This window comes from Bombus affinis, chromosome 6 (assembly GCF_024516045.1).
Source record: "Bombus affinis isolate iyBomAffi1 chromosome 6, iyBomAffi1.2, whole genome shotgun sequence".
NCBI lineage: Eukaryota > Metazoa > Arthropoda > Insecta > Hymenoptera > Apidae > Bombus > Bombus affinis.
This window is the reverse complement of record NC_066349.1, coordinates 12540384-12565443: the sequence shown is the minus strand read 5'-3', so window position 1 is coordinate 12565443 and position 25060 is coordinate 12540384. Positions and strand designations below refer to the sequence as shown.

At 37.0% G+C, this 25060-nt stretch overlaps 1 protein-coding gene and 1 long non-coding RNA gene across 8 annotated transcripts in view; one reads left to right on the top strand and one right to left on the bottom strand.

The window, feature by feature from the left end:
* Positions 1-25060, top strand: part of LOC126917642 (mucin-3A-like) — a 28491-nt gene that overhangs the window by 2403 nt on the left and 1028 nt on the right. For 3 of the 7 annotated variants that reach the window (XM_050724746.1, XM_050724748.1, XM_050724745.1), the window contains 10 exons: positions 542-631; positions 1105-1211; positions 1994-2135; positions 3695-4569; positions 17535-19228; positions 19490-20049; positions 22244-22359; positions 22760-22897; positions 23427-23631; positions 24482-24703. In XM_050724746.1, coding sequence (XP_050580703.1) covers positions 4447-4569; positions 17535-19228; positions 19490-20049; positions 22244-22359; positions 22760-22897; positions 23427-23631; positions 24482-24703 — 3058 coding nt within the window. In that variant the 5' untranslated portion in view covers positions 542-631; positions 1105-1211; positions 1994-2135; positions 3695-4446. Of the gene's footprint in view, positions 1-541; positions 632-1104; positions 1212-1993; positions 2136-3677; positions 4570-17534; positions 19229-19489; positions 20050-22243; positions 22360-22759; positions 22898-23426; positions 23632-24481; positions 24704-25060 lie in introns of all 7 variants that reach the window. The other 4 variants (XM_050724750.1, XM_050724747.1, XM_050724752.1 and 1 more) reach the window with 4 other exon arrangements.
* Positions 12922-14491, bottom strand: LOC126917649 (uncharacterized). Its single transcript, XR_007711019.1, has 2 exons — positions 14366-14491; positions 12922-13442 (listed from the first exon to the last, which is right to left on the bottom strand). It is a non-coding gene; the product is annotated as an uncharacterized LOC126917649 (long non-coding RNA).

The following is a 25060-nucleotide window of genomic DNA, read 5'->3' as shown; positions in this document are numbered from 1 at the left end:
TATATCCGTCCACACAATACTTTTTTTCCACGAACCGTCTCGCTCTTCCGAGATGTCTCGTGTCTGATAAACAGTACGAATATTGCGTTCCCTTATGTAATACGGTTCTCTTGATCTTTGTATTGCTGTTTTTCGATAGAGGGATTTCAACAGCAAATCACGATACACATGTGTACCTGTCTTCTTTTTATTTCATCGCGAAGATATATCGTTCAAAGAGTATTACAATATATAAAACACGTTGATCGACGAAAGTGTATACTCTGATATTTGAGGAGAAAAACCACAGTTTTCCAGGTGCAATTTCATAATAATTTGCTCATAATAGTTTGCTAGAAGTACATTAATAAAATGGTTTGTTTTTTCTTGAAGATTATTGTATGTATAGAGACGCGAAAGAATGAAAAATTGCGATTATAATTTAGAGTATTGTAGATAACTTGTTCTATGTAGTATCACGCGAGTTTGATTTTTTATTCTTTGAACCGATGATTGATTCTTTTTATATTACTCGACAATTGTAATTATTTTTGCCTGATAGGAACTGCTTTAGAAGAATAGAAGAGGTGCTTTACTTCATCGATCGAATTGGGAACAAACGGTTGCCTGGATGTTCTGCACGACGAAGAAAGTAATGGTTATACACTATCGTCCATAAGTTTAGGGTCACGCCTGCAATTCTTGCAATATTACCAGTTTACTAGTACGATATAATATCACTTAAATTTGCGAGAAGCAGTGTTTTTTTAGTTTCTTTTAAAATTCTCTTATATTTCTATTTCAATACTTTATGTCTCAAAAAAGGTACTTGAACAAAGTCTTTTCAAATTGACAATTTAGAAAAAATGAAGCCCCAGAAAAATTTTCTCTTGAGATTAAAAAATTAGAATTTCAAGATAACTTACTCTTATAAGTCGTATTGCAAAAGACTGAAAATTCCTTTTTTGAAATGAAGAAACTAGAAGTTAGGATACAGATGCTTCTTAAAAGTTATCTTTAAAGGACTAAATCATAGAAAGCTGTTTTACAAAATCATTTGTCATACATACTAAACAATTTTGCATGAAACGAAGCAAATGATAGCATTGTACTTCTGAACGATAGTGTACTATAGCCGTGCGGAGGAAGAAAGTTCGGTTCGGGCATCATACAAGGAAGAGCATATATCTCGAGCATTGTGGTAGTCTGAATCCGCTCATGTTCCTTAAAAGGTAAGAAATGGATCGCAAATAGATGACGCAAGGATTAATTAAAGTCTTGAACAAATAATCTTTTCTTTCTATAATATACCCAATCGTAAGTTTTATGGTGAAGAAATTTAGAGAAAGGATATCGAAACATTTTTTGTGTATAAGTAGCATGAAACATCCATCGTTTATTTTGCAGTACCTATACCTTTTCTTACATAATCGGTATATAGCACCTTAAATTTATTGTTAGTAAAATTGATATAATTTATTTTCGATTAAATTTTTTCCTTCTCTTGTATACCAAATATTAATCGTATGAATTTTAAAAAGAATACATTCGTTGCTTTTACAATACAAAAATGTTTTTGGTGAATTATTAAACGAGGTTCTTATGTAATCTTTAGCGAAACCATAACGAAATTAGGCAGATGTTTAAGGAGGTGTTTAACAGGAAGTGATCGAAACTTTCGCTCAATTCTCGAATCTTACGTCACGACAGTGATCAGTCTTACAATAATAACCAATCGATAACATGTATTATGGCAATCTTTAGTCAGAAAAGCGCGTATCTTTTTTATTTTATTTATAATTTTTATTATTCTTTTAATTCAGTTTATCACTTCGTTGCTGATGGTTATTTTCTTTATTAACGTCTTACAAATATTCTACGATCATGTAAAAATACATAAAACAGATTATTTGCAAATTCTATTTCTATTGGCGATTGGTATGTAATATTTTCTAAGCTAGATTAATTGTTTTCAGTGAATCCTTCTTATAAGAATTTTGCAACAATCTTACAGGAAACAGATAAGCAGATTGAAACTCGTTTTCGATGGTGAGCGGAGAAAGGACGAATGGTGATCGCGTTTTCGTTGCCTCGAGCCATTTGAAAAATATTTTACCGGCTAACTACTTACGTAGTAAAAACTAACCGGAAAAGAGGTATCTGATTCCATTTGATCGATGTGCAAATTTGATTTGTCAGTTCTTTTACTTGGTTTCGAAACAAAGTTAATCATTCCATAATGGTATTCCAACATTTAGATACATGTTTCTTCCAGATATAATGAGATAGATATTTTTAAATTTCCAATGTACATAAAACAATAGAAAAATAGTTTTATTCGGAAGAAAGATTTCTTGAGACTTTCTCATAAAATTTGAGTAATTTCTTCTCTTCTATTTCATCAATGTATCAAACGAGAAGCTACCTAATAAAATGGTCTAGAGATTCAGGATGAAAAAGAAGTTAGAAGAATAGTTGAATTAGTATGAAAATTGTATATATTTTATAAATGTAAAAATGTTCCTTAAGGACTGTTCTAATTAACAATTCAAACGTAGCTAATATTAAAAAATTACAACTAGAATTTTCAACTCAATTTACTAAACTTCTTCATTTTATTTTATGAGCCTTTTCCCAAAAGGTTTCTCAATTATTATTCGATAAATCGTCTAGTTCTAATATTGTAATCTTCTCCAAAAAAATTCCTTAGATTCCAATGTTTTTTCGGTATACGACAGTTGTTCTCTTTCCAGTAGCGCGTTTTAAAAATTGGGAAATCTATCGCAGCGTGCCGGTTCATTTCATTCATGGCACTTCCGCGAGCATTCTAAGCGACAGCTAAAAACGATTTATTATCGGAAGTAAGTGCCGAAATTGTTTGTAAAACGGTACGATGCGCTTTTGCGCGTTCCCCGGAACGTTCGAGCGGAACTGGTACAACTTGATGTTCGTTCGAGCGTTTCCGTTCGTTTCAATGGTGTTAAGTAACTTTCCGACGTATCGATTCGCCTCTTTTGCCTTTCTGTTAAAAAACCGTTCATGTAATCTTTCTTCCAAGCATTTCACTCGACGAAAGATATCGATTGATTTGATTTAAAAACCAGCTTGTTATCTTATTATATCTATGCTATTTTCTGTATAACGTTCTTTTCCTGATCCTTAGTGTTTTCTCTGTATTTCTTGGAGTATTAATTTGTCCATTAGAATTAGGAAGCTGCTCGTTAATGCCTCCGGAAGAATTAAAACATATTTCTTTATTAGAATCGATGTTGTTTTGCATTAATTATACACCTGATATCTTGGTATTTTTATCAATCTAACTCAACGTGATTCATCGTATTTTAATTATAAAAACAAATCTTTAATTTTAAAGGTCACATAGTGTGGAATAGTCGATAATGTATAAATATTAAAATTAACTACTAGTATATTCTATAAACGTTTGGACTGAAAAAAATATGTTTTCTTCCTCTTTCCGGTTCTATCGTTCTACATATTTTTAACGTTCTCTCGATAAGAATACTTGACCCCTTAATCACTATTATTAACAATTCTACATAATACTAATAGAAAGTTTCCTGATTCTTTTAATTTCGATACAAGATAATACATTCCGTAATTGCACATCCTTTCTCCTTTCTTCTACTAAAAATAATACATTCTTTAATTTGCATCTGAAACGATTCCTAAACCAACAGACATCTACTCGATACAGATTTCTATCGATTGTTGGCAAAAATCCCAAGAAAATGGAAAACAAATGCAGGTTCCAGTTGAGGAAGGCGCGAAGAGAAGACAGAAGTGGGTTCGGAACCGACGTTCACCGTCCTACCTGTTCGTCTCCCACCTGGTCTATGCCTGAGGAACTCTTCCCCGACTGGAGAAGTAAAACTCTCAGACGTTTTCCGATCTCCAACAGTCCCGAACTCGTCCTCGTCAACGTGTGAACTTGTGTCAGCTAAGCAGGTCTGACGCGTCTTCGCTATTGTCCTCTTGTTTTCGTTTCTCCGCTAACACGAGAAAAGCTCGACTGTTCTTTCTTTCGATAAAACGATCCGAGAGCCTTATTTTCCCTTTGAACGACGCTTTCGTTTTGATCAACGAAACGATTTCGTTCTCCGAATATATTTCCAAGATATATCAATCTTTCTTTTTTTTTTTCGTTTAATTTATAAATCATAGTTCAATTTGTAAATTAACCGATTCGTTGTATTTACGAAGAAAGGAGAGATATACACGATATTTGTTCGAGGGAAGTTTATAGAACGAGGAAGCAGTGTAAAATTATTTGGTTTAATAAGCCTGCTGTAACTTTGTAAGTAAATTCGAAAGTCGACGGATATTGGAGAAGAAAGAAGAAAGAGACGTAGTGGGGTGTCGATGTTCCGGTGGTGAAGTTCTTAGAAAAAGGCAAACCGTGTGTGAACGCTGCTCGATAATCGAAGAGAAAGGAGGATCGTTGACGTAATGAGGCGGAGGAATGTTTTGTGCTTCCTGTGGATCACCGTGATCCTGAGGATACAAGGTTTCGTTGCTGCCGAAGCTGACCCGGCGATTCTCTCAGGCACCGACTTGGCTCAGTTCCAACAGGTAAGAAAAATGCTACCTGATTAATTTCTTCTTTTCTTGGTGGTGAAGTATTATTTAATAAAATGTTTTTATCGGATAATACATGATTTTTCCGGGATATTCTTAAGAAATTTCATGCTAATGTAGTGTAAGATGCAGTTGCTAAATTGGAAACTACGAAGGAGTTATCTTTCATAGACTTTCTTAGATGTGTAGGTAGATAGAGATTTAGGTACCTACTTAGTTTCTTTTAAGAGAGACCTGAGAGATTTTTATAAAGAAAATTTTCACAAAACGAATGCACGATATACTCTATCTAATCTATATAGGACCAGAGTCATTGGAAGGATATTTTAATAACAAAAACGAATTATCGGATGGAAGACATCTACAAGTAACAACTAATGGTGAAGATTAATTAATAAGAAATTACGGATAGAACAATTGATTTCTCTCCTTCCAGAGGATGAACCTGTCGAAGGTTTCATGCAATTCATGTAAGCGAAGTTCCTTGATTTTTCCCGCTATCTATCGCTTTTCATTCGTGTAATAAGCGCTTAAGCGCAAATTCATCGACGGAGGTTCTATCTATTCAGGCATTAAGTAAAATTACGTTTAAATAAATAAATAATCGATCTTTAGTAAATAAATATATATCTTGTTCTAGCTTGGAAGGGTGGGACGATATTTTATCAAAGACCTCCGATGTCAGGCGTCCGATGGAAAGTACACTTCGTAAAGCATTCGGCTGTGAAAAGATCGCGTGTAGTCGATCAAAGTTTTCCGTAATACCGGCGAGATCGATGTTCCTTTTCCACGATAGTGCAACGCTTCTATCAATCGAATACAATACTAAGCACGGGAGAATTACTTTCGAGAATCGGGATTTCCAAATACGCGTGGTATCTCGATTCAGAAATCGTGGAGATCGTTCGGGAAAAGAATGACCCTTTTAACGATTTGAATATCATTCTAGCAGAAATTACCGTGCGAACGTGAATCGAGATATCGCCGGTGTATCTCTCGCAACACGCAAACTATATTTTCTCGGAATGTGCAATCGTCGATGATTTTTATCCACCCATCCTGTCTAATAAACAGGCTTCCGATGTTCACGCACACTTCTGGGAAACTTAAATCGATGCAAAAATTTACACGATGTACGTAGTATGCAAAAATACGCGAATAATTCGAAATAACGTTCTCGTTATGGTATTCTGGAGGATGAAAGAAATTTCTATTTACATTCTGTATATTGTTACGCACGATCGTAAAAAGTAGGAATTTGGAAGATCCAGCGATAAGTAATAGCCGACAACACATCGAGTTAGCAAGTTTCAAAAGAGTTTGCACGTTTACGAAGCCGATCGTTTCACGTGGAACGATCTAACACGTATCGAGGATCGCTTAGCAAAGAAATTTCCACGTAGCGCGTTTCAACGTGTAATTAAATCTGATGCGAGATCTCTCCGACACGAACAAAGAGCCTGTGTGCACGCGTACGAACGGTGTGAAACGAAGCCATTTGCGATAGGTATGCAGATTTGATGAAATTACTTGGTACTGTTGCTCTCGCGGTTGACGTAATCAGGCCACAGTTAAACATTTCTACCAATGCCTTTATTACGCGTTATACTAGATTGTTTCAAAAGTTTCTTTCATTTTATAAGGAAATATTAGATCGATGTTCCAACAGAACGAAATGGATCGTACGTAATTCAATAAAACGATATAAAACTTTGTGCATCTATTATTTCCTTACAAGACGAATGAAACTTTTCGGACAACCTAATATAATCTTTGATAATCGTAAGCAAGTTTCACTGGTTGGACGGTAAAATCGGCGAATAAATATAGAAATATTACGGTTCACGCTGTGAATCGCGTTCGTTCGCCGTTGAAACGCCGCTTCTTTCTCCGTATTTGTTTATACGATCGCGATTCCTCGTACGTTTCCGATTTCACTTATGCCATTTTAACGCCTTCGCGACACGGTTAACACATTCGCTTGGATTTTCTCACTTGATCGGATTTTCACGATGTACACCAAGTGTGTTCACAGGTATTAGGGCGATGCATACGAAATCTCATTTTTCTGTAGCTTAAATTTGCCGTTAAATTTTCGCGTAATATGTAGTAATAATACTAATAACATATCCTGATAAGACAGGATATTTTAAAATTTGTATTGTTTCAATAACAGGAATTCCTTTTACAGTGATAATTAAGATAATGGCTTGAAATTCAAAGTAAGCGTTGTACTTAATTACGCACAGTCGTGTTAATTACGTTTCTGCAATCATTCTGAAATGATCCAGCCGCAAGATTTCTCTTCATCATCAAATTCAGTTTTCCGCGTAATAAGTAACGCTCCGTGGAGTTTACCTTCTCTGTTTTTGTACTGTGTCTCCTCTCATCTTCCATCTTTACAACGTATCAACGACGTTGCTGGACACAAAGAATCTTACTTCTTCGTTCTTCTCGTAATATCGCAGTCGCTTTTACGCTGCAATCGATTATTCCATAATCCTAATACTAACTTTACGCGGCACTTTATCTCCAAAAACTTACTCCGGAAGCTTGTTTCAGCAAACTGACAGCTTCTGAAGATAATCACTCGACAACAAGTTTACCATTTCATAGTTCAGTTCAATTCGATCTTTAGCAAATTTTTATTACATTTTTATCTAGCGCACAGCATTCCAAAGTTTTCCAAAGTTTCGCAATTCTCTATGGACCGTCAATCTAAATGAAAGTTATAAATTTCATGAAGTATATCCGATGGTCATTGATACCGACACAAAGCATGTCGATTACCGAGTTCTCGGTGCAAGGTTTCTTCGATTCTCGAGAGAAATCCGCCAATTAGAGGAAGATGCCGCTAAGAGGACGCAGGAAATTGATATTGCGAAAGACGAAGATAGGAAGACCTGACATCAGATAGGAGTTTGCGAGTGAAGGTAGAAACAGAGGCCAGAAGTCACTCTGTTAGTGGGTGAATAGCGAGCATGTTGGTTCTACTTTCGTACGTTCTTATAATTCCTCTTCTCGTGTCACGATTTTCCTACCTCTTCCGCGGCCAAACGTATTATAAATCTTTGCATATGTATTATCACGTTTAAAGGATTTTAGATCAATATGTTAATTACAGTAATTAAAATGATAATCGTTTAGGAACTTTCAAATCTCAAACCGAGTAAAGATAAAACGAAACCGTACGAAATGATAAAAGGAGAAAAAGAAGAGAAGAAGAAGAGAAAAAAAGGAAAAGAAATAGAAACGAAACAGTAATATAATAGATTGCCTATAGAATTTCTAATCGAATTAGCAACATGAAATTAGAGGCGAAGCTAGCAGAAAGCTAGCATCTAATAAACGAAAGTAAGGTTCATCACGGCTATCCAACGTTTAATACGTCGCGTCGTAAACTTGCTAACGTACTCAATTTTTATCCATTAAAGGATAAAAACTTTAATAGACATCCTTCGGTTAATCACCGATAAGTTCCACGTTGATATTTCTTTAACGCGGCCAAAGATATTACGGTAGTATCGGTGGAACGTGACAAATAGATAAATTTCATGCAATTTTCAATTTCCTTTTTTAGAAACGTATCATTGCGTTATATAAAAGTTTTATCTCAGATACAGAAATTATATCTGGAATTTAAGAAAAGTAGTTAAAGCAGGTTCTCAGTGGCACAGGGAAGTGAGCTGAAATTACTGGCTTTTTTAATCATCCAACGACAAAGAGGAAAATGGGATTTCTTTATCGCCATTATTTCTCGCGCACAACGACCTTCTAACATCGTCAATTATTCAATATCGTCAACGACAAATCTCGTTAAACACGTTGCCTGCCTTTTTCTGTCATTCCGCCAAACAACACTTTCACGAGCTCGGCGATAAAGTCTAGGACATTATAGCGTTTACAGACATTTCTCCTGTGCGTGACATCCAAGAAACACCGATTATATTTCCCAATAGTTTCTCTTACGGAGAGTTTTTGTAGGTTGACCGTGAGCGTACGTAAAATCGAGAGTCACATTTTTGCCGTTAGACAGACCGCGATACGTAAGACCAAGAGGAAGAAGAACCGGTAGTTTCGCCAATAGGCTGTCTTTGACGCTTCCGTTTCCACGCACGGAATGCTCCATCGAGCGCGACAATTCATCGTTTCTTCCTTCCGACAAACGACGGTGAAAGGGTCTACCGTTGATTTATTCCGCTTTACCCGATAATTCCAATCGCACTTGAAATAATTTTAATACTGCGCATACTGCTGCGGTATTTAAATTTTTATATCGCGATCTCGCAACAATCAAAGTCTCTTAATGTTTTAAGAAAAACTTTGCCATAAAATTGAGACAAATCGTTCTTATTCTGTGCATCCACCAGATACCAACATTTATTTAAATTTCTAACGTATATCTTTTATAACTACACGATTTTGATCTATGCGATCCATATCACACTGATCTAGGATTTTTTATCATTCTTCTATAAAATTAATAAAAAGACGTGCCAGGAGAAGTTAAGATAGAACCGCGACTTTTTAAATGTTTGTAAAATTTGCCCTCGACATTGGTAACAAGCAGTCGCAGGAGATCCATTTACGATAGTCATTTTCGTTTTCACTTGCTGTTCTTTCAGCTTTTGCTCCCTTCGTCGAAGGATTACGCTGCTCCATTTCTTTTTATTGCATCCTACTGTCGTAACTTTTTTCGTTTCGAAATTCCTATTACGAACAATACGTAATTTCTATTTCCGCTCGTTTCTCGTCTAATTTTACGAAAGAAGAATTCTTCCAATTTATTTCTTATTCATTTCGTTATTTCTATGACGTATGTACTCAGCATAGAGAAGTTCCTGTTATTTCAATAATATTCACCGAGACCTCGAACAGTTTATCAAAGTGTAGTGCTAAATAGCACGATTCGATTCACCTTTCTCGAGGACACGAAGTGAGATCAAGGCGAATATACGGGACAATAGGTGAAGGTGAAGGATGCCACATAGTCTCTCACTTTCTCCAGAAACCTTGCTGATTAGCAGGCTCTAACCAGCAATATGCTCAATGTAATTTCTCGTTAGAAGGAAATGTTTTCCAGAATGAAAATAAATGAAGATCGAACAGGTAAATCGTCTCTGAAAATGATACGTTTAGAAACTCGTTCGATCGTAGCATTCCTTGCTTTAGGATGCTTGAAATAAAAGTAACAAATTTTTTAAAATGTATTTGGACTATATTTTGATCCACGAAGAAGGCGATTTCGGTTAATTAAGGTTACTATGACATTCTTGAAATGCTTGGCCAAATTTGGGCATCATTAAACGGCAGAAATTTTCTTAATATGTTCTGCCGTGACACGGATTTCTCTTAAATTGGTCGCCGGTTGCTACTTTGTATTTTGAAATTAAATACAAAAATCTTTTGAAAGATTAGATTAAATATAATACTAATACATTCAATATATCGTGTATATACATATCATACTCGGCAAAAGAAATTCAAGAATTTGACCTAAATTTCGTTTTGAGAAGAAATTTATCTTCATCTTCTTCGTCCTTTTTACTACACTCACAATTCTATTTAGTACACATTAGTCACATCTCACACGTATTTACATATAAAATCATGGTGACGCTGTCTCTGTATTTAAACTTTCACGAATAAAATTTGAATACATTACGCAATTAAATTTTACCCATCTATAAAATTTCACAGACAGGAATGTAAAAGTTCGTCTGTTCGGTTCATTGTTCAATTAATCAATCTCTCTCTTCGGAAGACACGAAGCAAAGGCTAAAGAACGCCAGGTTTCCGACATACTCTATGCTCAATGACAAAACCAGCCTACGTAATTGTCAAAGTTGGCCGGCCTATTTTCTTACAAACAGTTCCTTTTAAATTGATAGGAAGTCTAGTGACGTTAATTGAAGCAACGGTGCACGGCTATCGAACTTCATATCTTAAGGTGCAGGAAGAGAAGTAGTTTCACGACAGTAAGATCGAAAGTGCGACTTCTGCATGACCCTGGGGTGAAATTTCTCTCTTTCTATAAGAAGATGGAGGATGTTAACCACTCTCGGAGAAATTTCCATGTCTGTCTTGTTGACCGGCGAGAACAAACACAATGGTTGAATAATTATTTTAGTAATTTAACTTGCATTCGTGTTTAACAACTAACTTATATCCATAATGCAGTCATTAGAATGTACGAAGAATAGTAAGAAAAAAATGAGAAATTTCTGGACACGATTTTATTAAGAAAATCCAATTTCTATACTTTAATCTATCGGATAGTATAATAAAAATCTAGATAAGATTTAGAATTTAACTGTATGCGTAATATACAGTTTTATGCTTTTGTTGTTGGCTATTGTTCGTGGTATATGTACAATCTATATTTTTTATAGCAAACTACAAGAAAAAGAAAGAGAAGAAATGGTAAAAACGTATAATCGTTTAACGTTATTTTATACTTTCATTTTGTGCTATAACATTGTAGGATATCAGGACAAGAAAAGAAATGTCTATCATTATCTATCATTTATACTGGATCCATATTAGAAAACAAATGACCGAGTGGTACATGCTCCTACAGCTTTTTTCCAATCGTTCACTCTTCGTGACAGTTGACAACTTGGCATGTTTCTCATTAACATATACCTTTCACCCCGAGATCGCTAAATTACGCGTTGCACTATATGCACATTGCACAATGTACAAATATTGATCAGCTATCACGTAATATTTGATTACATATTAGATCATGTTTGACATTGATTCTCTTATAATATATGTAAATATTTTGTTGAGCAATGTTTACCGTACGACTTGTACCGTTTAATAGCACAAAATGGGACATGTCCGTAAACGTGTTGGCGACTCTCATTAATACTTTACGATAATAAATACGCTAACTTATTAAGTGACATTATGCGAAAGAACAAATATAGTTGTTCCACTATTACGATCTAGGACACCCCGTGTATGAAAGATCTTAGATAAATCGGAGAGATTCTCGTTAAATTATTCCATGTAATTGCTTGCGTTTCTTGCAATCCTGGCATAAAAAACATAGGATACGTGGTACGGAACAAGTATACAAACTGGCGCAGAAGAATCCAGTTAAACGGTTATGTTACAGGTCGTCCTTTCACTAAAATCGAACGATCCCGCGTGCGATCGAAAGTAAAAGCAATCAACTGGTGGTATACTTTCTACGAAGAATAAAGGATAAAAGCATACGTTAAAAGATAAAAGATAGAAGGACACTTTCGCGATTCCGTATTCATCTTTATGGCATGTACAGTCGTTTAAAATAACAGTCGCGCCTTTTAATTATATCTTTTAGAATGCAGATCGAGAAAGTAGAATTAATAGGATTCATTAAAATATCGCTTATAGGGTTTCGGCTTATAAGGTTGCGTGAAATTAATTTTATCGCGAATCCTTGTGTCATTAGCACGCAGTTGTTAATCGCTGGTCGAATCGCTTAACAAAACATCGATCAACAGAAAATCGAGGATCCTAAAAGGGATTGGCAAGAATAGAAAACGAAAGATATTACTATATCTTTATTCAAAACTTTCGTTTCTCTTTAAATAAATTAATATCGGTGTTTTTAAAGTAGTTGAAAATTATCTAAACAGCGTAATATTTGCACGAACACAATGACGAAATACGACAGTTGCAAGTTTCGACTGGATCGGTGATTCGAACGTCTTGCAGTCTCCTTGAAAGTCTCTCAATTACGAAAAAGTAAGTTTTCTCCAACAGCGAGATATTTCATGGACACAATAAAATCTACTAGTCGAAGTTTCGAGAAAATTACTGCCACAAATATGCTGCAGCCTCCTTCCAAGTGTCTCAATTATGAAAAAGCAAAGTGTACCAATTCCTCGCGCGCTTTTCCACCGCCAAGCGACCGGAACGTGCGATTTATATATTCGTTAGCAAAGTGACAATTTCATTTAACCGAGACTATTCGAACGTGAGAGAACATATCGAAATTAATCAGGAAGTAACGTCAGTTTCGAAAGTCGTGGGAAGAGGAACAGATCGTCCCGTTTAAAAATATTACAGACTTTCTCTGCGCTTTAATGTCGTCTCGTTATTTGCCTTGTGTCGTTGAAAACACTTCGTCCGCCTGCCATTTATGGATTATAAATTTTATAAAGATCACGTATGTCGCTGTTTGGAAAATAAAAATGGTCGTAGAAACGAGAAAAAGACTTTAACGAACTTCTTTCCTTAAAAGAAGTTTCCTTTGAATTATGTATTGGCGTTCTGGATATGCGGTTCCGGAGCTTATATTGTATATAAGGTGTTAAAAAAGAAAAAGAAAAAGTGTTAATTATCAAGATATTTCGAGTGATTAATTGGCAGTTTGTATTTCTTAACATATTTAAAGAACAACGTTCTCGAATTAACACGGAAGATGAACTACTCCGATTATATAAACAAATTAGGGAGCACTTCAAGGATTTCAAGCGCGATTAATCTGTGTAGGAGTTGTGACACGTAGTAAACGCTCGGTGATAAATGTACGAAGCGAATATTATTACGTATTATGTACTTTAATCCGCAAGAGTCGTGACTTCGTGTGGATTATGTAAACTAATTATGTTACCAATAGATACCCTGATTATAATATACATACGTGTCTTAGCTAGATTTAAGATTTTTTCGGCTCTACCTTGACATTTCCACTTTCCTGATCTTTGATTCTTTTAATTTTCCGATCTTATAGTTTTCCAAGCATTTCAATTTTTCAATCTTTCGACGTTACGATATTTCAATGTTTTAATATTTTAATTTCTCTGTCCTTCGGTCTCTTGATCCGATTCTCAACCATCCAGAAAGATTCATCGTAGGGCACCACCTACCTAAAAAGCAAAGACGAAGTAAAAGGGATCTCGCAATGGCGACGAAATGCGTCAGAACGTTGAAGAAAAAAAGAAAAAAGACTATACCGAACGCTATTACCGAATATAGAGATAATGACTTCTGGGCGTTCAGAAATATTCTGCGAAACGGAAGGAAAGCGAAAGGTGGCAGAAATCTTCTGTCCTGTTGAACGCTAGGAACGCCATACTCTACGGGGCGTAAAAGTGAAGGAGCACCCGTTATATAACGGGACTATACCGTGTCCTGTAGTGAATGCACGCGTTTGATCGTGCATGCAGGCCGATTATGCAATCACTGGCATAATAGGGGTAGTGTGCTGGCCGCATATTCCGCGTGGATGTACCTGGCTAAGCTGCTCGAAGATGTAATAGCAAAGAATTTCCTCATGGATATATGTGGAAAGTGAACGTCTTCTTGGAGTTGTAAAAAAGGAAAAAGAACCAGTGAATGGTTTTTCTGCGTTGATCGTCGAATGAAATATAGCGAAGGATGGTGGTTTAATTAATCGGATGGAATCGTTGCAGTCTGTGGCTTTTTAGGTAACAAGGAATATTGTATAAGTGTCTGAAACACATTTCCCTCTGTTCGAAATATTTTTACCAGTTGATCGTAGATTAACTAATATTTGATGCTTTGATGTAATTTGCGGCTCGTAGTTCATTCGTTTCCCATTTCTTTTTATCCAGCCATATATATGTATATAATATAATATAATATAATATAATATTAAAAGTAAAATATTCCCTCGCGGTCATAAAATAACATTAAAATCGAAAACTTGACGAAAATGCACGTATCGTATCTGTGTTTTTCTGCGATCAGAACATCGTTCAACGAGATCCTCACGTTTTAAACGAACACAGATAACCATTCTATGCAAAATACGAGCAAACCAACTTACACCACTGTGACTGTCGATCCGCCACCTTTCTCCTTCGTTCTTCTTCGCTTCCACAACCCCATGAATAGACAGAAGGCAACTTCACCGACCATTACTGTTTCCACGTTCGATTTCAAACGATCCGTTCACTACCAACTGCACGTTGAAACACGATCGCTTATAAGGCCTTCTCCTTGTGATATCAGAAGGAAATCCACGATCGTGCCGATCTATAGAACGGTTGTCTGGTCAGTTGATATATCTGGAGATAGTTCAAACACGCGGACGCGTGGATCGTTAATAGGAGAGAGAGATAGGAAGCCGCGCCCAGATTACATTTTTTTCCACATCAGCTGTGGGAAAACCGTGGCCAACGATCCGCGGACAGCACCGCAATCGTTGCGCGTGATCTCGTTACGTCAGTGATCGCGATCGATGAAATCTTTGAGGAAGAATTTAATTTGTAGAAGCAGAGTTGCTTGACCGATTACCTGCGTTATGTTTGATCAGTAGACTGCGAACTTTTACGCGCTTTATGAAATTCCATTACCGAAACTCTAGCACGTTGAATCGCGAAAATAACTCTGTGCTATATCTCATAATTGCAACTATTATTATAACGATAATTTTTAATGATACGAAACTACGAATATGAATTTTAATTATCGTTAGTGTTATATACTTATATGTATAGATTAATAAGTACACGAATAGAATTTATAGTAGTAGCTGAGACGCTATATTTCATAAACACCTAGTTGATGAATGAAACGCACATAGTTTGGTTGAAAGAGGAATCGCGGTAGAAGAAGAATGCACGAAGTTCGTTATGCTTTCGTGAAGTCATCTGGTTTAAGATTGCATGCAAATAGGTGCAAGAAGTGAAGAATGTTTTATTGTTGACATCATAGATCCATATAGTTTCTCTAAAACGTCCACTTTCTAAGCCTCAATTACTCTTAACCGGAGACAGAGACTTTTCGCAATAGTAAGCGGAGAAAACTAACATCGCGGTATACTTTTTTTCGAGTGAGGTAAACATTGTTATTGCTTTACTAACTGGTGTTGAAATTATCGTTATGTAATACAACATTCTGTGTACGTATAATAATCAAATCCTATATGAAGATCGATCGATCATCGGCGTCTATTTAATTAATCAACTTGCAAAATGAAATTAATCACGTTAAACCATTTTATTACTAGCAAAAACTAGGGAAACATAAGCCTATACAAATGTAACAGAGTCATTAATTATATTGTATTCTCATAAATAAATATTAATCATAAATTTGTCTTTATCGATGGTTAAATGCTATACATGTATAATAAAAGTATTGTATCATTTCCCCAAATTTTAAGATCCATTTCGATAAAAAGAATATTTGATCTATCGTTTTCGTAAGCAAATCTATCTGCAATACCATATTAAAAAATCAAAAAATTTTAATTGCATAATCGTCTCACTGCACAATTATGATAAGTTCTCTGTCTAATTCTCAAATAGCACGTTCCATTCTGCATTTATTCACACGTTTTTCTGGCCTCGGCGAGAGGCAAAAACCTGCTCCAGTTACTCGTCTTAGCCTGTTTATCTTGCTACCAGTTAGTCTATTCAGACACCACGTGATTGATCGCCTTTGACTCGCATTTACCGTCAGCATTATTACGAGATTTAGGAGACTGCTAGAACGTACTACGGCAATTAGTAGCAGCCGACATGACAATGACAGTGGTTTCTATAGATGGCATTGACTTTCGATCGTATTATCGAACATTTTTCTTTAACACGTTGATCGCTGGACCGAATCCACGTGGCCTTCCATTGTGTGTGATATTCTTTTCTTAAAACTCGACGATTTGCATAGACACCGCTATAATGTGACCCACCTCTGGGATCAACCTGGGTCATGACGCCAACGTAGCGTCATCAGTAGTCTGCGAAGAGTTAACTGCACACGGGATTTATAATCGGTCTACTAGAAAGAGAATGAAACAACAGCTAAAAACAAAATGAAATACAAGTAAGGCAGCAAGCAAGCTAGTTGATAAACGGCCAGAGATTCATTAACTCGTAATTTATGATAATGATACCAGCGTAACTTTTATCCATATCGTTCATCGTATTATAATTTCAAATTTCCTTTCCATCTAATTGCTATTTGCTAAGTAATTATTTAAAAAACATAATTTCAGATTGATCAATCTCCTATCGTAGTTAACGACTAAATAGAAAGAAATTTCCTGTACAAATATCATTTGCATAATATTTTTCTTCGTGCGCACTCGTGATAATGTACTTTTCATCGCGTGGACTGAAGAGATTCTCCTCGACGCGCAACTCTTGGCACGTAGCTATGCTTTAATTTTAATTTAAAGAGAAAGGTAACAAAGGAACGCGATGGCAAAAGCTTGGAACAGTGTCGCCGCGCGTACCGAGGTGGTAGAAGAGATTTCAATTTAAATTCGAGATCGTCGAACGAGTTATTACGCGAGGACGCTGCGAAATGAAAACCACGACGGAGTTATACTTTCTCGAAGAGTCGAGGAGATTGTCTCACAGCCCCTGGTACAACAACGACACGGAGAAGGGAGCCTAGAACAATGCTTCGGCTAATTATCGCGATCTTAATTACATCGGGCTCTCTTTCTTTCTTTCTCGAACAAAGCTGATGATTAATCATCACGAATACGCGCTGGATTGCCTTGCAGATAATTGCAGAATCTATAACCGCCGGTGATTAAACGTGCGACTAGGGTAGATCATTGACTATTCCGCAATTTATGTAAATTCTTGTGCTCATTACACGCCATTTCTTTGTTCACAAATTTGTTAAGTACCTATTAACATGGTAAACAATGTTCTATCTTATTTTTAGATGTACGAATCGGCCAAGAGGTACAATGATCGAATGCATGGAAGAATGATGATTACAAATGTGATTTCTTGCAGTTTTCCTTGAAACTTAATTCTGTATGTTACCTCCTAGAAACTAATTCACGAAAGTGAGATTTCTTAATGAAATATTGGACACCAATTGTATACTTTGATAATGTGACATTGGGAATTTTATGAAAAATAGAAATAAAATTGATCAATTTGATTTCTCGGAAGCTCACATGATCAGCGAAAATGTAAGGAAACGTAACATAATAACAATATAACGAATATGTATGTAATTTTGTTTAGAGTCATCCATCGCACGATCCACGGCCGCGTCTCTCAGCTTCTCAACAGGCTCAAATATTGAGCGACGTTCAGCAACACCAGCAACGTTTCCGTCGACCCCAAGATGCGACCAATTCTCGAGGGTCCTTCGACCAAGTTGCCTCCAAGCCGCAAACCAGCGCGTCTTACCCATCCCTGGCCAAATACAAAGTAGATCGTGCAAAACAGCAACAGCTTCAACAGCTGTACCAACAGCAACAACAAGTACAGCAATTGATACAAGAACAGCAACAGAAAATAGCTCAACAACTCAGCAATCCAAACTACTTGAACGCTCAGACTCAATTCCAATCTCAACCAGCCAAGCAACAATTTCCACAGCAATTTAGCAGCCAGTATCAGAACACCAATAGCCACTTTCAGAACCTTCAGCAAGACTTGTCGCAACCTTTGTTCAGCGATCGACAGACGTTACAGCTGCAAGAATATCTAGAGAAGCAACGTGAGTTGGAATTGGTGCAAAAGCAAAGGCAGCAATTATTATTGGAACAACAAGAGCTACGAAGGCAGCAGGAGCTTCTGAGACTCCAACAGCTTCAGAAACTCACGTCGACTACTCCTTTGCCAGTTCCTGTCACTTCTGCCAGCACGATTGCTGTCAGCACTGCAACGTCTCCTGTTCTCGTATCGCTACCAACAGCGAGAAAAATCACTTCATCCGAAACAGATCTGTTCCTGAAAGCGATAGCTACTCATCAGAAGAAGTTCTCTACGACCACACCAATTCCACCCACAACAACGACAACTGCGAGGACCACAACGACCATCAAACCGACCATTGTCACTGCGGTCTCTCCCAGAACGTACCAAGAAAAGATAACAGTCACTCCCACTATCCCAGAGAATTTATTGAGCTTGATACAGGAGCAGCAGAATCAGTTTGTGAAACAGGGTAAGCCAAAGCCTGAGATCAAGTTTATATATCAGACTGAGAAGCCAGTGACCTCGAAGACCGTCACGACGAAGACCAGATCTGCTTCCTTAGGATCGGAAAGAGACGTTTTGTTGAAACAACTGAAGCTGGCTCTGGCTCAATCTATCGACGATGACGTGAGGAACGTCAGTACCAGGGACATAGTTCTTCCTAACGGAAAGAAGATTCAATTAATTGATTCTTCAAGCAGCTTAACGTCTAACCTTCCTACCGATGGATCCACTTTAACTATGTCTACTTTGGCGCTGACTACTTCGACGACGACTATCAAGCCACCGAAAGCTATTTTCGAAGAGCTGACTAGGGGTGTGCTTCCTCCTGGAGCTGACTTTGAGGTTATTAGACAGAAGAGCGACGGAAAGCTGGAGGAAATTGGAAAAGCACCGATTCAGAGTCTACCAGCGAAGAAGGTGACGTTTGTGGTATTGGAGGAGCAACCTGATGGCAGTTACAAGGTGCAAGGGGTGAAAGGGAACGCGGAGAAAGAGGGAAGCGAGGTCGAGTCTATCGTGGAGAAGATAAAGAAAGGAGAGTTAAAGTTGCCACCGAGTTCTTCGAATCCGACGACTGTGACTTCGCTTCAGAATTTCGGGTCCGGCTTGGATCCAAATTCCATTTCGACGAGGCAGAGTCTGACAGCCTCGAGTCAAAGTATTGCGTCTACTAGCCCTAGATCGACTACTCCGAGGTCTACTTCTATTTCGTCGAGGTACACGGAGAGGTATGCGATAGAGCAAATTAATTTAATTCGATAAATTTTTAATTTCTCATACTGCATCAATTACAAATCTCAATCTTCTAAATATCGTTCTTTCACAATACCCTTCAGAATCCAACTACAGTGGCTACGAAAGTGTTTACATGGTGTAATCATAATTACTTACATATTGTAATTAGGCAATTTCTGTGTATGATCCTGATTTAACGTTCACTGTATTCGCGTCATTCACGTTCCATTAACCAAAACATCATCTTTTTGCAGCAAACCGACAGAATACTTCCCTCACGTGACAATTTCACCAAATTCCGTGCCCACGACGGACAAATATCTGTCCTCGGCATCGAGCGTCACCAGCCACGTGTACAATTCACTTGGAACCGTAAACACAACCCCTAAATTGACCTCCTTGGATCACGACAGTCGAGTGACGTCGAAATATCCAAGTGTAACAAGAAGTCACTTCATCCCGACCATGGCTCCGGTCAATGAAATCATTACAACGACACTTCCATCGGTGCCGACGACTTTCTCGCATCAGTCGACCAATTCCTACATTCACTTCACCACCAGGCCAACCGGTGAAACTTTGCCGACCCTCAAGACGATCCCGACCACCACGAGGCCATCGACCACCTTACACAACGAGAATATAATCTATCAGGACAACTTTGAAAGGTCCACCATATCATCGGCGATCGAATCACCTTCCACCAGGAGTCAGATACACGAGAGTTTGAACACGTTGCTTAGGAGGGAAGGATTGTTCGCCATGGCTAAATATTTGAGGCAGTCGGGTTTGGACAACGTGCTGAACGAAACTGGTGAGTGGCCCATTAGATTCCTTTTGTCGTAGTAAAATTGAAATGAAGATGTTACAGAGACATATGGAATTTTTCAAGTAAAAATTTTGAAATAACTATCACTGAGAAGTTGAACGTTGTAAGGTAACTGATGGATGAATTACTACATGTTTTGTTTTTAGAACAAGATTAAAACGAAATTGCAACAGTATCCAGCCTATGGTGCCGTTTTAATGAAAATTTTGAAGCTTTCAGTGTCTTCGTTTAATACGAACGAAATCTTTCGGATCTCGATAAATTACTCGGCAAAATTCTTTTTCGTTAAACTACTCAAATTCGAACTTCAACTTCCATATACGTTAACCTGGTGAAGAACGAAGATTTATAATCTGTACAAATGTTTTGCTTCTTCTCGACGTCTAATTTAGCCAAGCAACGTTCATTAGAAAAATGTTCACACGGATTGTCTCGACGTTTCGACAGAACCTGCCTCATCGCAACAACAATAATGGTCGTTACCTCGTTATACGAATCTTTAAATTACAAAAGTCAGCTTAATTGCATCTTACGGTATTGCGTTAATTGACCTATATAAGCCATCGATTTGATCGAACGTTTGTAACATCTCTTGTCTTCAATTTATAAATTCAGTCACCGTGTTTGCTGTTACGTTACCTTTATGGCTCTAACAACGAACGACTAATTAAGGTTTATCGAAGAATCGATCGCGGACAAAAACAATAAGATACCGAAGAATCCACGATCTGCAGGTCTGATTTATTTTAAGTCTCGTTAGTTTTTCATCTTTTATTTCATGATACTTTTGTGTCGCGTCTCGTGAAATGGGCACAAGGTTGAATTTCTAGCACATTTGCTGTTAATACGTTTAAGATGGTTGATCGATAATTGAAGAGTGTCTGTAGAAAACGCAGGCACCACGAAACAACTTTTTCAGGAGGAGAAGACACTTTATGCATCGATGCAGTCCAAATTCACGAATAAGAAAAGTTGAATCTATGGGAAACGCTGTACCTGCCGCCTTTTAATTGTACAGAAAACTCAATGCTCTATTCATTTAGACAGATAAAAGCTCGGATAAGAGCCAAGAAACAATTAACTAAAATTTACTGGCGCTTACATTTTTCTCTATAGAGGCGATGCTATGACACCATCTGCAAGCATTGTTAACGACTATTCAGAACATAAAATTGCACTTAAATTCTATGCTACTTCTATTCGCGTTAGTATGTAGAACATTCTCCAATAAGAAATCAAAGTTCTTCAACTTTGACACTTACAGTGTTTTGTACGATCGCTCTTCATTGATCGTACTAAAACTTTCTATTACTGAAAATAAATTCGCTTGTAGCAATCGTAAAACACAAACCACGTAACTACAAATCCAACGATTTCAATTTCTTCGTTCCGTTAACATCGACGGTGAAGACGTAATAACACGAATATTTTATAAATATACTTATCTATTAAACGTATAAATTATAAATACGATTATTATATAATTATACAACTATAAATACGTTATTAAATATGTATAATTTATAATTTACACGGATATGTTACGCAAGTAATAATTTAGACAGTCGGACAATGTCCAGTCGTTTCTGAGGCAATTAAAAACGATTGCGAAAATAAGCGGTGGAGAAACGCGTCGGAGGAGATCGTGCAACAGCCAGATCCAATTATCGACGTGCCAGACAAACGGAAAAACAGTGCACTTCCGTCGATTAAAAAGCAAAGAAGCGTAACGGTGTCCCTTCACGCTGGGCGAGAAACGACCGGATAATAATTATCCTCGTGATTGAGAAAGATGCGTTTGTCACTCTTGTGACGTCTCTCGAGCCAGATCCAGAACAAACGCACCCTGTCGCAAATCGTAAAATGACGCTAAGCTACAGCGAGTTACACAATATCGTGCGAAACGTGGACGAATACTTGAAATAGGATTATAAAACAGCGAGTCATTCTATCTGAGATTCATCGTCTACGTTTTAAAAATAATCTACGAGTTAGAAAAAGTAGCATGTAATCGAAGTTTGTCTCGAATTTCTTTCGCGACGATCGCTTCTGTTATTTTATTTCGAAACACTTTCGAACCGATCATTTGGACTACCATTTGAATCTAACGAATATGATTCGATATTACAAGGGAAGTAACTAACGTTACGCTTATAAAAACTGTTTTATGATATTACAGGGCCGTACACAATATTTGTCCCGACAGACAAAGCTTTCAGGACGCTTTTGGTGCAACTTGGTGGTCCAGAAAAGGCAGAGCAAAAGTTCCGGGATAATCCACGACTTCTTAGCGGGGTACGTCACTTTTGTTGATTTATAACACGGCAACGATATTAATCCCGCGAGGATCATCTTTTTAGCTCCTGACGAGCAAACGAAACTCCACCCTCGAATTGAAGAGTAATTGCGCGATACGTTGATAAGTAGTAATTTTTTATTGGATTGCAGAATGTAATCATATTTCTAGGGAGTTAACGTCACGGTAAAATGCCACATTCCGTTGATCATTAATTCTCTCTTAAATAGAATTATGGGTAAAAGTAATTTACCACGATTAAATAAAATTTACATGGATGGAATTTGTATGATTAATTTGCAACTACCGCTGTGCCTTAAATGGAATTATGGTCTACTATACGATGATTAAGTAGACTATATCGCTGGAATTTATATGGTTTATATGGTTAATTTGCAGTTACTGCTGCACCACGTGATACCAGGAGCCTTCAGGATCGATTCGTTGCAAGATGAAATGACTGGCGTTAGCTTAGCTGGAACGCAATTAAGAGTGAACGAATACGCAATGCACGACCATGAATGGAACGACATCAAGGTATGTCCCTTATTTCACAGAGACCTCGTAATTCCAGATTATGTTATCGTTGACAATCTCACCGACCTTAACGGCGATTTATCTCCATCGATCCTCATTTTTGGATCAATGAGTCATAACCAGCGCTGCATATTCACCGCTTTGCTCGATCGATCGTTTCGCGTTGATCTAGTTTGTCGACCTTCTGCAAAACGATGGAAACATTCCATTCGCTCGTTAATAATGCATAACATTGTGCGTCGTAACATAAACGATCGTCCGATCTTTTCTTCTCTAGAGATCTAATATTGGTAAAGATTAAAACGAATGATCTTCGTTACTGTTTCTCACGGATCTTTTTCATCAACTTTGTGTAACTTTTATTTAAATTCTCGGCGTTAAAGGCGTATAACTCTCCATTTCGAAGGACGAAAGTTCGTTTCCCTCTGGTCGATGATTACTTAGAACAGTATAAAACGAGTAAGATCAACATTGATCTAAGCGGAAAGCGGCGTTAACAGCGCTATGCTTTTTTGTTCATTTTTACAAGCAGGTGACGACGATAAATGGTGCGAAAGTGGCATCGAATAAACGGGACATCGAGATACCACAGGGTGTCGCCCACGCCGTTGACAGGGTGATGTTTCCTCTTCCGGTTGGAGATTTGGTGCAAACGTTGCAGGCTGACCGCGAGAGAAGATTCACCAACTTCCTTAAAATGCTTTACATCTCGGGTCTTCAAGATACTTTATCGGGTAAGACAGATCGAATAAATAATAATAATAATAATAATAATAATAACTAAATAATAAAAAATAAATAATAACGCACATTTATGAACGCATAAAATTGCAGGGAACTGTTAAATTACTATCAGCTACAAAATTAACTTATATATCAATCATGCCTGAGTCATTGAAATGCCACAAGATAAGATGTAGTTTATGGATTTCTTGTATTCGGTAATAAAGAGGAATTGATGAGAAATTGATGATTCAAATAACCGGTACACGTTCGATAACTTATCTAAATCATCGTTTGCGATGCTTCATCACTCGTAGAACTTGTTTTACTTTCTGACGAAACTCTTTCCATCGTTGAAGGGTTAATGAGCCTTTACCCAATAACAGTGCTCGTAATATCGTATCTATTAGTGATATAGATGGCTAATAGTTATTTAATGACGTATATATAGCCAGGTATTTTATGATTTTCAAAAGATTTTATTTAAAAATACGTGGATATAATAATTCCTAATTCATTAATTATCACCATATCGTGTAACAATTACGTAACTTGATTTTTGTACATTTTAAGGTTACGTTCTAAGCAAAGCTCGAAGGGAATGAGTTATACTTAAAGCGTGAAATATGCATTAATAATAATAATCAATAAATTATCTCAAGTCGGCTGAATGAAATTTTCAAACTTACTTTAATGAAAGTTCATCAAATTTTAATCAAAGTAATCCGAACTTCCACTGATATTTATTAAGTCAAATTTAACAGAAGCCGTCGTAATTGTCTATGATTGTATGTATGACAACATCTAGGTGTTAAAATTAGAATTATTAACAGTATAGCAATGTGGAAATAACTTTTGCAGGACCTAAAACTTTCACCGTTTTCGCACCAACGGACTCCGCTTTCGAATCATCTTCGAAGGACGGAGCACCGGTTTGGACGGAAGAAGACGGACCAGAAGCTGCGAAAACCATTGTTTCGAGACATGTGATTCCATCTACCTTATACACAGCTGGTATGAGGTATTATTTGCAAAAGGATACCCTTCGTCCTCAATCGCCTGTTCACATTCACAAAAATGGTGGTAAGTGAAAGATATTCCGTTATAAAATATAAAGTATTAAGTAAGATTTAATATCCCAAGAAAAATATTCTATCAAAATATATATATAATTTTTTTAAATAACAAATCTAACTGCTTGGAGAAAATATTAACTAGTTATGACTAACGAATCTGAATTCTTGATTTGCTGTTCAAAGTTATGTTAATTGAACGAAACATACGTATTGAATAATAATCTTGTATGCCAGAAAAATTCAAAGAATTTCCTTCCCGTAAAAATTGTAGTCTGGCACGCGAACGGTGAAAAAATAGGCGTCCTAATAACCTATTTGCTCGTTAAGCAGCGATTCCCCCACCTCGTGATTAAACACTCCCTTT